Below are 12,215 nucleotides of genomic sequence, written 5' to 3'. Positions count from 1 at the left end.
GCTCAGATTCTGACAACGTGTACTGGCCTTGCTCAGGTGGTCTCTATTTCGACGGCCGCAACCACTTCTCAGGCCAGGGGAGGCACTCAGACTCCCGTCGCTTGCACACCCGACCAGGTTATTCAGGGACTTCAGACACCAAAGGCACCATTAGCCCAGCCGGTTGCTGTTGCTCAGAATTATGTGGTTCCTACTATGCCTAAGGATGATCAGCGTAGGTTGGAAAGGTTTGGGAGACTTCAGCCACCACCTTTCAGTGGCACAGAGAAAGAGGATGCTCAGGACTTTTTGGACAGGTGTCAGAGGATACTCCGTACTGCTGATATTTTGGAGACTTGTGGGGTCTCATTCACTACCTTTCAATTTTCTAGGGATGCACTCAGATGGTGGGAGACTTACGAGAGGCGCAGAACTGTTGGCGCAGCACCCCTTAGTTGGCAGCAGTTCTCTGTGGTCTTTTTGGAGAAGTTCGTGCCTCGATCCCGCAGAGAGGAGCTGCGTAGAGAGTTTGAGCGGCTCCGCCAGGGTGATATGTCTGTGATGCAGTATGAGATGCGGTTCTCCTAGTTGGCCCATCATGCTATCTGGTTGGTTCCCACGGGCAGAGAGAGGATCATGAGGTTTATTGATGGCCTCACTTATCAGCTATAGTTGCTCATGACCAGGGAGCGGGTTTCAGGTGCTACCTTTGATGAGGTTGTCGACATTGCTCGGCAGATTGAGATGGTTCGCGGTCAGGAGAGGGTTGAGAGGGAGGCAAAGAGGCCTCGTGGTCAGGGTGGATTCAACGATGCTCCTTTTGAGGGTCAGTTCCAGCATGGTAGAGGCCGTCATTTCAGACAGGCTCAGTCAGCTCGGCCATTTTATCGGGATGCATCATCTGGCCATGGTTCTCATAGTTCTCATCAGGGCCACTCATCACTTAGTGCCCTTCCAGTTCAGAGTTCGTCCCGTGCTCCACCTATTCAGGGCTCTTCCATGCTAGGTTCTTCTATCAGTTATCCGGGTGCCAGGGGTTCCCTTTAGTTTCCGCTGCAAGCACCAGGGAGTTATTTTGAGTGTGGGGAGCTTGGGCATATGTGGAGGCAGTGTCCTCGTCATCATAGAGGTCTATCTCAGCAGAGGAGTCAGCCTCCGACTACAGCACTAGCTACCTCACCACCCGCCCAGTCAGCTCGGGGTAGAGGTCAGTCAGCTAGGGGTCGCCCTAGAGGGGGAGGCAGATCAGGGGGTGGTCAGGCCCGTTTCTATGATCTCCCTGCCAGACCAGATGCTATTGCTTCAGATGATGTGATTACAGGTATTGTCTCAGTTTTCCACAGAGATGCCTTAGTATTATTTGACCCTGGTTCCACGTATTCATATGTTTCCTCGTATTTTGCCCATTTTCTGGATATGTCCCATGAGTCCTTAGTTTCATCTGTACATGTATCTACTCCTGTGGGCGATACTATTATTGTGGACCGCGTATATCGATCATGTGTGGTGACTATTGGGGGTCTGGAGACCTGAGTGGATCTATTGTTGCTCAGTATGGTTGACTTTGATGTGATATTGGGTATGGATTGGTTATCTCCATGTCATGTTGTTCTAGATTGTCACACTAAGATGGTGATGTTGGATATGCCAGGAATTTCGAGGGTTGAGTGGAGCGGTTCTGTAGATTATGTACCAAGTAGGGTGATTTCATATTTGAAGGCTCACCGCATGTTTGAGAAGGGTTGCCTATCTTATTTGGCTTTTGTGAGGGATGTTAGTGCAGAGACTCCTGTCATTGATTCTATTCCGGTGGTACGTGATTTTTCGGATGTGTTTCCTGTAGACCTGCCGGGCATGCCGCCTGACAGGGATATTGACTTTGGTATTGATTTGGTGCCGGGCACTCAGCCCATTTCTATTCCACCGTATCGTATGGCACCGACGGAGTTGAAGGAACTGAAAGAACAGCTTCAGGAACTCCTTGATAAGGGGTTTATTCGGCCTAGTGTGTCTCTTTGGGGTGCACCGGTTCTATTTGTGAAGAAGAAGGATGGTTCCATGAGAGTGTATATTGATTACAGGCAGTTGAATAAGGTCACAGTCAAGAACAAGTATCCTTTGCCTCGTATTGATGATTTATTCGACCAGCTTCAGGGAGCGAGGGTGTTCTCCAAGATTGATTTGAGGTCCGGTTATCACCAGCTGAAGATTTGGGATTCAAATATTCTCAAGACGGCTTTTAGAACCCGATATGGCCATTATGAGTTCTTGGTGATGTCTTTTGGGATGACCAATGCCCCAGCAGCATTCATGCATCTGATGAACAGTGTATTCCAGTCCTATTTGGACTCATTCATCGTTGTATTCATTGACTACATCCTGGTGTACTCTCGTAGCCAGGAAGAGCACACTAAGCATTTGAGGGTTGTATTGCAGAGATTGAGGGAGGAGAAGCTTTATGCAAAGTTCTCTAAATGTGAGTTTTGGCTCAGTTTAGTAGCATTCTTGGGGCACGTGGTGTCCAGTGAGGGTATTCAGGTGGATCCGAAGAAGATAGAGGCGGTGCAGAGTTGGCCCAGACCGTCCTCAGCCACGGAGATTAGGATCTTTCTTGGTTTGGCGGGTTACTACCATCGCTTTGTGGAGGGATTTTCATCTATTGCATCTCCCTTGACCAAATTGACCCAAAAGGGTGCTCCATTCAGGTGGTCGGATGAATGTGAGGAGAGCTTTCAGAAGCTCAAGACTGCTTTGACCACAGCTCCAGTGTTAGTTCTGCCATCAGCTTCAGGTTCTTACACCGTGTATTGTGATGCCTCAAGGATAGGCATTGGTTGTTTTTTTTATGCAAGAGGGTAGGGTGATTGCCTATGCCTCGCGCCAATTGAAGACCCATGAGAATAACTATCATGTCCATGATCTTGAGTTATCAGCCATTGTTCACGCCTTGAAGATTTGGCGTCATTATTTGTATGGGGTTCATTGTGAGATCTATACTGAACACCGGAGTCTACAGTATCTGTTAAAGCAGAAGGATCTTAATTTGCATCAGCGGAGATGGTTGGAGCTTCTTAAGGACTATGATATCACTATTTTGTACCATCCGGGGAAGGCCAATGTGGTGGTCGATGCTTTGAGTCGCCAAGCAGAGAGTTTGGGGAGTTTAGCATATCTTCCAGCAGCAGAGAGACCTTTGGCATTAGATGTTCAGACCTTGGTAGGCCAGCTTGTCAGATTGGATATTTCGGAGCCTAGTCGGGTATTGGCTTGTGTGGTCTCCAGGTCTTCTCTTAATGACCGTATCAAGGAGCGTCAGTATGATGACCCTTACTTGCTCGTTCTTCAAGACAGGGTTCGGAGAGGTGATGCTAGGGATGTGACTATTGGTGATGACGGGGTGTTGAGAATACAAGGCCGGATATGTGTGCCTAATGTAGATGGGCTTCGAGAGCTGATTCTTGAGGAGGCCCACAGCTCGTGGTATTCTATACATCCGGTGCCGCAAAGATGTACCACGATTTGAGGCAGCACTATTAGTGGAGTCGGATGAAGAAGGATATAGTTGGGTTTGTGGCTCGGTGTCTAAACTGTCAGCAGGTTAAGTATGCGCATCAGAGACCGGGTGGCTTGCTTCAGAGGTTAGATATCCCAGAGTAGAAGTGGGAGCGGATCACTATGGACTTTGTAGTTGGGCTCCCACGGACTTCGAGGAAGTTCGACGCTATTTGGGCTATTGTGGATCGGCTGACCAAGTCCGCGCACTTCATTCCAGTTGGTACTACTTACTCTTCAGAGCGGTTGGTTGAGATTTATATTCGAGAGATCGTTCGCCTACATGATGTCCCAGTTTCCATCATTTCAGATAAGGGTACTCAGTTCACATCGTAGTTTTGGAGGGTCGTACAGTGAGAGTTGCGTACTCAGGTTGAGTTAAGCACAACTTTTCACCCTCAGACGGACGGGCAGTCCGAGCGCACTATTCAGATATTGAAGGACATGTTGTGTGCTTGTGTCATTGACTTTGGGGGTTCATGAGACCAGTTTCTGCCACTCGTGGAGTTTGTATATAACAACGGTTATCAGTCGAGCATTCAGATAGATCCGTATGAGGCTTTGTATAGGAGGAGATGTAGATCTCCGGTTGGATGGTTTGAGCCGGGTGAGGTTAGGCTCTTAGGTACAGACTTGGTCCAAGACGCATTAGATATGGTGAAATTGATTCAGGAGCTGCTTCGCACGACGTAGTCCAGGCAGAAGATCTATGCGGATAGGAAGGTCCGTGATGTGTATTTTATGGTTGGGGAGAAGGTTTTGCTGAATGTATCACCCGTGAAAGCTGTTATGAGGTTTGGGAAGAGGGGCAAGTTGAGCCCCCGGTTCATTAGGCCTTTTGAGGTGCTTCAGAGGATATGAGATGTGGCTTATAAGCTTGCCTTGCCACCCAGCTTGTCAAGTGTGCATCTAGTATTTCATGTTTTCATGCTCCGGAAGTATATTGGAGATCAGTCCCATGTTTTAGATTTCAGCACGGTTCAGTTGGAGGGTGATATGACTTACGATGTGGAGCCGGTGGCTATTTTGGATCGGGAGGTTTAAAGGTTGAGGTCAAAGGATATAGCTTCAGTGAAAGTGCAATGGAGAGGTTAGCCTGTGGAGGAGGCCACCTGGGAGACCGAGCCGGAGATGCGGAGCAGATATCCACGCCTATTCGAGACTCCAGGTATGTTTCTAGACCCGTTCGAGGACGAACGGATGTTTAAGAGGGGGAGGATGTAATAACCAGGCCGGTCGTTTCGAGAGTTATAACCTCATTTTCCCCATTCCTACTTCTTTTGTATTATTCAGCTATATTATGTTATATCGGGTAAGTTGGTTCGGGTCCGGAAGGAACTCGGAGTGAAATGAGACACTTAGTCTCATAATTGAAAATTTTAAGTTAGAAAAGTGGACCGGATATGGACCTATGTGTAAATGACCTCAGATTTGAATTTTGATAATTGCAATAGCTCTGTATGGTGATTTTGGGCTTAGAAGCGTGTCCGAAATATTATTTGGAAGTTCGTAGAGGAATTATGCTTGAAATGCCGAAAGTTTTATTTTTTTTGAGAAGTTTGACCGGGGGGTTGACTTTTTAATATCGGGGTCGGAATCCGATTCTGAAAATTAGAATACCTCTGTTATGTCATTTAGGACTTGTGTGCAAAATTTGATGTCAATCGGACTTGATTTGATAGGTTCCGGAGTTGTATGTAGAAATTAGAAATTTCAAAGTTCATTAGGCTTGAATTGGGGTGTAATTCATGGTTTTAGTATTGTTTGAGGTGATTTGAGGGTTCAGCTAAGTCCGTATGATGTTTTAGGACTTGTTGGTATATTTGGTTGAGGTCCCGAGGGGCTCGGGTGAGTTTCGAATGGTTAACGGGTTGGATTTTTGACTTGGAACTCTGCTGGAATTTTTCTGATGCACTATCTAGTTTTCTTCATCGCGTTCGCGAGTGGAGCCTCGCGTTCGCGAAGGGGAACTGAGAGGCTGGCAATATTTTCTCTTCACGTTCGCGAAGGGTGGACTGGGTGTGCATCGCGGACGCGGGAGGTATTGCGCATTCGCGAAGAAGAGAGGAAGCGGCCAAAGACCCCAGGCAATTGGTCTACGCGTTCGCGTAGGGGGTGTCGCATTCGCGTAGTGAGGGGTAAAGAAGCATTGCGTTCGCGATGGCTCGAACGCTTTCGCATAGAAGGCATTGAGGCAGAGGCATTTTTGTGCTTTGCGTACGCGAGAGTGATGTCACGTTCGTGAAGGAGGAATTTGGACGGGAGCTATTTTGTACTTCGCGAACGCGAGGCACTGATCGCATTCGCGAAGAAGAAACGTCTGGGCAATGAGTTTAAGTTCTGAAAGTGGGACTTTGTCCCATTTTCAGTTTTTTGGCAATTTGGAGCTCGGAAGTGAGGCGATTCTGGGTGATTTTCAGAGGAAACAACGGGGTAAGTGTTCTTAACTCAATATTGGTTAAATTACCCGAATCCATGGTTGTTTTTATCATTTAATTGGTGAATTGAGTTGGGTAAATTTGAAAATCCTCTTGGTTTAAATCGACTTGAGGGTCGAGTTGGGGTCGGATTTTTGTAAAATTGGTATGGTTAGACTCGTGGTTGAATGGGTTTTCGGATTTTGTAACTTTTGTCGAGTTGCGAGACGTGGGCCCCACGGGCGATTTTTGAGTTAATTTTCGGATTTTTATGGAAAATCATTATTATCTTGTGGAATTAATTCCAATGAATTTTATTGACTGAAACGAATTATTTATGACCAGATTCGAGGCGTTTGGAGACCAATTCACGAGGAAAGGGCATTGCAGAATAAGAATTTCGCGGGTTGAGGTAAGTAACGATTGTAAATCTAGTCCTGAGGGTATGAAACCCCGGATTTCGTATCATTCTACTATTTTGAAGTGACGCACATGCTAGGTGACGGGCGTGTGAGCTTGCACTATTGGGGAATTGTGACTTGGTCCATCCTGTAGCAACTGTAAAGTTGCATACTTTGTTGAAACCATATGATACTTATATGTTTTAGAAAGAATTTCTGTAAATTGGGCTGAATGCCATGTTTGGGCCTTGCGCCAATGCTGTTTGGACCCTTAGGGGCTGTTTCTTACCATCCTCTCATTGTTTTCGATTGAAAATCTATACTCAGTCATGTTTATACTTGTTTACCGCATAACTCTGTTTTATGACTCTATTTTGATGCATATAAATGTTTTGGGCCGAATGCCCTGTTTTACTGAAATGCCCGAGAGGCTTGAGATACTTATGACTGAGTGAGGCCGAGGGCCTGATTTGTCAGGATGAGTGTGGATCGGGGATGCCTGCCTGCAGCATACTTATGACTGAGTGAGGACGAGGACCTGATTGGTGAGGATGAGTATGGATCGGGGCTGCCCGCCTGCAGCATACTTTATTATTATCGCACGTGAGTTGTCCGTGCAGATTATAGCGCTTGGGCTGAAGGAGGCCCTCCGGAGTCTGTACACACCCCTAGTGAGTGCAGGTACCTACTGAGTGCGAGTGCCGAATACTGAGTGACTGGGAGGCAAGAGTTATTGTGAGGTATGCCCGAGTGGCAAGAGTGATTGTGAGGTATGCCGGAGTGGCACGAGTGACTGTGATGTTTCCCCGAGAGGCTGTTTATGATTTCATCATTTTTGCTCACCTTTGCATTGAGCCTTTGTTTGAAAAACTTTTGGAAAAATGTCTTTAAAAATGATTTTTACTGGAACTGGGTTTAAACGAGATGTTTGATTCAAATCCTGATTTTTAAGAGCATGTGGTATTTTATTGAGATTTTCTGATATGAACGTTATATGCTTTATTGCTCATCACTACTGCTTAGTCTTTATTTATTGTTGTTACTTACTGAGTTGGCGTACTAACGTTACTCTCTGCACCTCGTGTGCAGATCTAGGTGTTGCTGGACACGGTAGCGGTTATTGAGTGTTCTGGTTGCAGATTTTCTTGGAGATAGCAAGGTAGTTGTTTGGCTATCGCAGCCTCTGCTCTTCTCCCCCTTATCTTCCTCTAGTTGTATTTAGCTATTTTTCGGGATGAGTTAGCCTTGATATTGTTAGACAGATTATAGTATATGCTCATGACTAGTGACACCCCGATGTCGGGTTTTTCTTTTCCGCACTTCTATTTTTCTTTGATTTGAATTCTTTAAATGGGGGTTTTATGTTAAATAACCTTGAAATTATCTTTGAAATGAAAATATCAGTTTGTTTTGGAAATGAGTCGGCTTGCCTAGTTCCACGATAGGCGCCATCACGACAGGGGTTAGCTTTGGGTCGTGACAAAACCCATGAAGCTTGTAACACTTATCAACCAAGTGCCCAGGCTTCTTGTAGTATTTGCAAAAGAGATTACTCAGGTTTCCTTTGGTCTGGTTAAAATTAACCCTTTGCGTATACTATCTTTGAGGTTGAACAAAAGGTGCTTTGTTGTTGAGACCAGACACATTAAAGGATGCAGACTCAGAACTTAATTATGAACCAGGATTCACTTGTTTTTATTTTTCATCTTGTAACAGGAATTTATAGGTGCTATCAAGTTATGAAAGTGGTTGCATCATCAAAATATTACTCTTAACCCCAACATATATCTCATTCAAACCCATAAGAAATTGGTGGACTCTATCTTCTTCTTCCTCTTTCAGAAGTTCAGCTTTAATAAGACATGCACAAGTATTTACTTTATTACTGTGCATTACCCTCAGTTCATCCCATAATTTCTTAAGTTTGTTGAAGTCGGAAGCTATGTCAAGAGCTCATTGCATAGTGGAAGCAAGCTCTTTCTTTATCTCAAAAACCTTGGTCCCATTAACTGCCCCATATCTTTTATTTAATTGTTCCCAGATGCTTTCAACAATTTCTGAGTATTGAACACTTTCAGCAATTTCTGGAGAAAGTGAATTGGTCAACCAAGCGATGACCATATTATTACATTTGTTCCATTGTTTAATGTGTGGAGAATTTTCAGCAAGTTTGGGGCAAGTACCATCTACGGAACCAATTTTATTCTTAGCAGACAAAGACACAATTATACTTCTTTTCCACCTACCAAACCCAGTACCAGAGAAAAGTGTGTGGACTAAGGAAATCCCAGGTATATCGTAGGGATGGAGGAACATTCGATTCGAGGAATCAATAACATTGTTATTACTGGTTCCTTCAATACTACCCATTGTTCACAATACACCAAACACAGAATATGCCAAACACAGATATCACAACTACGAGTGTACATAGGTCGGGTTGGTTCGGATTTTGAAATTATCAAACCAAACCAATTATATCGGATTTTTAAATTTATAGACCAAACCAAACCAATAAAAGTCGGGTCTTTCAATATCGGATTTTCTCGAATTTTTTGGGTTTTTTCCCCGCTAAACTTATGCTCCAAATATTTCTATAGTCCTAAATATAATTTTACCAATAACAACCATGTTTTTATTTTTTAGCATTGACCTCAACTATGCTACTCAATAGGTTGTATGGTTCTACTTTATAAAGGTCTCTACTTTATAAATTATTTTTCACTTTACACTAAAATGCTAATAAAAGCTTAAAGCAATTGACATGTCCAACTTTAATTGAACCTTAGATAAATAATTAGAAAGAGCAGGTTGGAGTATCATAGACAAATCAATTATTTTAAGAATTGTAAAAAGTCTAATTTCTCCAACTGTCAAATCAACTGAACCTTAAAGAAACAATGTAATACAAAATCTTCTTAAAGAAATAATGTAGGAAATACATCGCTCTTAATTTTACATAGTCCATATTATTTAACCAAATGATTCAAAATATAAGTAAAAATATTTCAATATCTTTTGAAGTAACAGTCAATTACTCATGTTAATCATCTAAGAGAAACAAAATAAACAAATGAATTCGATAATAGGGAGGAATACAACAGATTTGCAAAAAAACTCGCTAATCGGAAAAATAAAAATCTTAGTTAATTGGAAAAAAGTAAGGCGTATGTATGCAATTAAAAGAAAACATGTAAAATGAGAAAGGGAAGAGCCTTACCGATGAGAGCAAAAGAGAGTTGATAGGGTTTGAGCTAATTGGGGGTTTTTGGAATGAAACGATAGGGTTTCTTGCTTTTGGAGAAGAGACAAATTGATTTTAATTGTTTAAGTGTTTAGAACAGCTTTAGGACTAATCTAGTTTTGCTTTAGGACTAGGTTTTGGTTTGGACTCAATTATTCTTTTATGGGCCAGAAAAAAACAAACATTTACATGGGCTATAAAATCAACTTAAAATATTATGCTAAATACAGAAATTATAAAAGAAATATTTATAACTTACATTCTAATAAATATTTTTATCTATCTAATATATAAAATATGCATACATGTAATGTCGGGTTGGTTTGGTTTCGGTTTGACTTTTTTTAGTTAATACCAAACCAACCCTATTATGGTCGGATTTTATTTTTCAATACGAAACCAAGTCAAACCAAACCACTAGTCGGGTTATTTTCGAGTTGACTCGGATTTTCGGGTTGGTGCGGATTATCGATTTGGTTTGTACACCCCTAATGACAAAAATAACCCTTAGAGTTCGAGGAACAATCAAACGTTACTGTAAAACACAGAGTTTTGAGAAGGAACGATATTACGAAGCTCTTTTGCAACTGAAAAGAGTACGGCATTGATAATCATGAGAGTATCCAGAAAACTAGAAGTTGAAGACACAAATGAAGACTGAAACTTGAAATCCTAACTTTGACGGTGGAACTTGAACCCTAGCTTCAAAGTGAGACTTGAACCCTAGCTTCGACAACTACAATCACCAGCTCGAAACCAAGAGAAAACCTCATATCGACCGAGGTATTGAAGATATAAACTGTAAATTGCAGAGAATTCGAAAAAAAAAAGTATTTTTCGGAGAAAAAAAAACGATTTTGAATCTTCCTCGAAAATGAACATGGGTACCATCGCTCGATTCAGCGTGGCGAGATCAATCAGGATCCATGCTCTGATACCATATGAACATCCTAAATCGAGCGAAATTTTGGGAAGAAGCTGGTTAGGTTTTTCTGTAGAATGTTCGAGAAGAAAGGAAATAGAAAATGATTTGTGGCTCAAAAATTGAATTAACCATTCAACCCTTTTCTATTTATATGTATTTCTTTTACAAATAAGTGCTCATTACAAAAGAAGCCTAACTAATCAACTAATGGCTACATACAAATAAAATAGTAGTTGGCCAAGCCATTAAGGCTGCCTTAGTGGGCCTGAGGCCAAGTAGTCGGATAGCCCAACAGACATCCCTATTCTACTTAATATGTATCATCAATTCTATTATCTTCATTTAGTCAGAACCTTTCAAACTCACATTATATTACTCTTATTACAAGCACCTTCATTAATATCCTTTTTTTTCCTCAATAGATCAATGGTATTCAATGAGGTCAACACTTTTGACTGCATGATTGACAAGTACGTTTAATGATTTTTGCAGAAAGTTAAATAATATTACATGTCACCCAATAAATATACCTCTTTATATAGAAGGCAGTAGTAAGAAAACAAACTTATCTAATAAGAAAAAGAAACAAATTTACTTGTGATCTACTACAGATAATGCTGAGTGAAGTATCTGAAAACGGAATTTGTGAAAGTAACAACATAAATATGACTTTTTGGTGTGCACTTTTAATAGATTACAGTAAAGAATGTCAAAAATGTTTGACAAAAAAATATAAATCTTGGTTCAACTAATTATATTTATATAAATGAGGGTTAATCTTAGTTAACAATAATATCCCAAAGATGAAGTTCTCAGAAGTTTAATAAATACTACGTAGATATATTTTAATAGCACCAGCAACACACAATCAATATTTATGAAGTCAAAGGAAATAATATAGCATTAAATATTGATGAATGGCAATAAATGTCACTTAAGTAAATAGAATGAATGAGTCACCCAAGAAAAGATAAAATCAGTGAATGTTCTTTCTGACAATGATGAGTTATGGAGAATCCTTTGAATATCTGAGTTATTCTCGGATCCAGTAGAAAAGTATAGACAAGAATCGTAGTGAAAAGGTTGTGTTTGTATGCTTGCAATAATATCTGATTCTCTCCTTTAAAGTCAAAGTATATTTTACAAATGAATATTACATGTCCCCTATCATTGTGTCTCTTTCTATTTATCAGGAACATATTCCTAAAAACCCTAACAGTACAAGTATAGAGAATATCCACTAAAATATTCTCTTTTATGTCCTATATTGAAACTAGTCGTTATAACTCTGTCAATGGTGCTCGATCTCGTCCTCGATCCTTGATGAGTCTTCGGCTTCAGCCCTTGTTGACTCTTCAATCATGGACTTCACCATTTCTTAGATTACTTTGACAAGTGACAGTTGGGGACGTTCCACCAATACTGTTTTGACTTAAGTATTCTAAAGATAGATTTTGACTGATTCAGTTAGTCCCTCCACATATTGAGGCTAGCTTCGCGGACGGATTCGATAAGCGGATTATGTTGTAGGTGGTCGAGCTAATCAAGTGGACTACGTTGGTCATGGTTGATGCGACGAGTAGGTAACGTGCCTCTGTGGGCCGCACATTTCGAGTGCTTCGAATTTCCCTGGCGATTTGCTGGAGTTATGCTATCCACAAGTTAGGATGACGTCATGAAGTTATGCGTCATTATGA

General features: G+C 41.7%; 1 protein-coding gene across 1 annotated transcript; it reads right to left on the bottom strand.

Annotated features, from left to right (window-relative positions):
- Positions 1-8,302: 8,302 nt before the first annotated feature.
- On the bottom strand, positions 8,303-8,719 carry LOC117279171 (uncharacterized). The gene has a single exon (XM_033658660.1). It carries the CDS (start codon positions 8,717-8,719, stop codon positions 8,303-8,305), a length of 417 nt encoding a protein of 138 aa, XP_033514551.1.
- Between the last annotated feature and the right edge of the window lie 3,496 nt (positions 8,720-12,215).

Source organism: Nicotiana tomentosiformis, chromosome 5 (genome assembly GCF_000390325.3).
Source record: "Nicotiana tomentosiformis chromosome 5, ASM39032v3, whole genome shotgun sequence".
In the NCBI taxonomy this organism is placed as follows: domain Eukaryota; kingdom Viridiplantae; phylum Streptophyta; class Magnoliopsida; order Solanales; family Solanaceae; genus Nicotiana; species Nicotiana tomentosiformis.
Note: the sequence above shows the minus strand (reverse complement) of the source record. Positions and strands in the feature narration are given on the sequence as shown.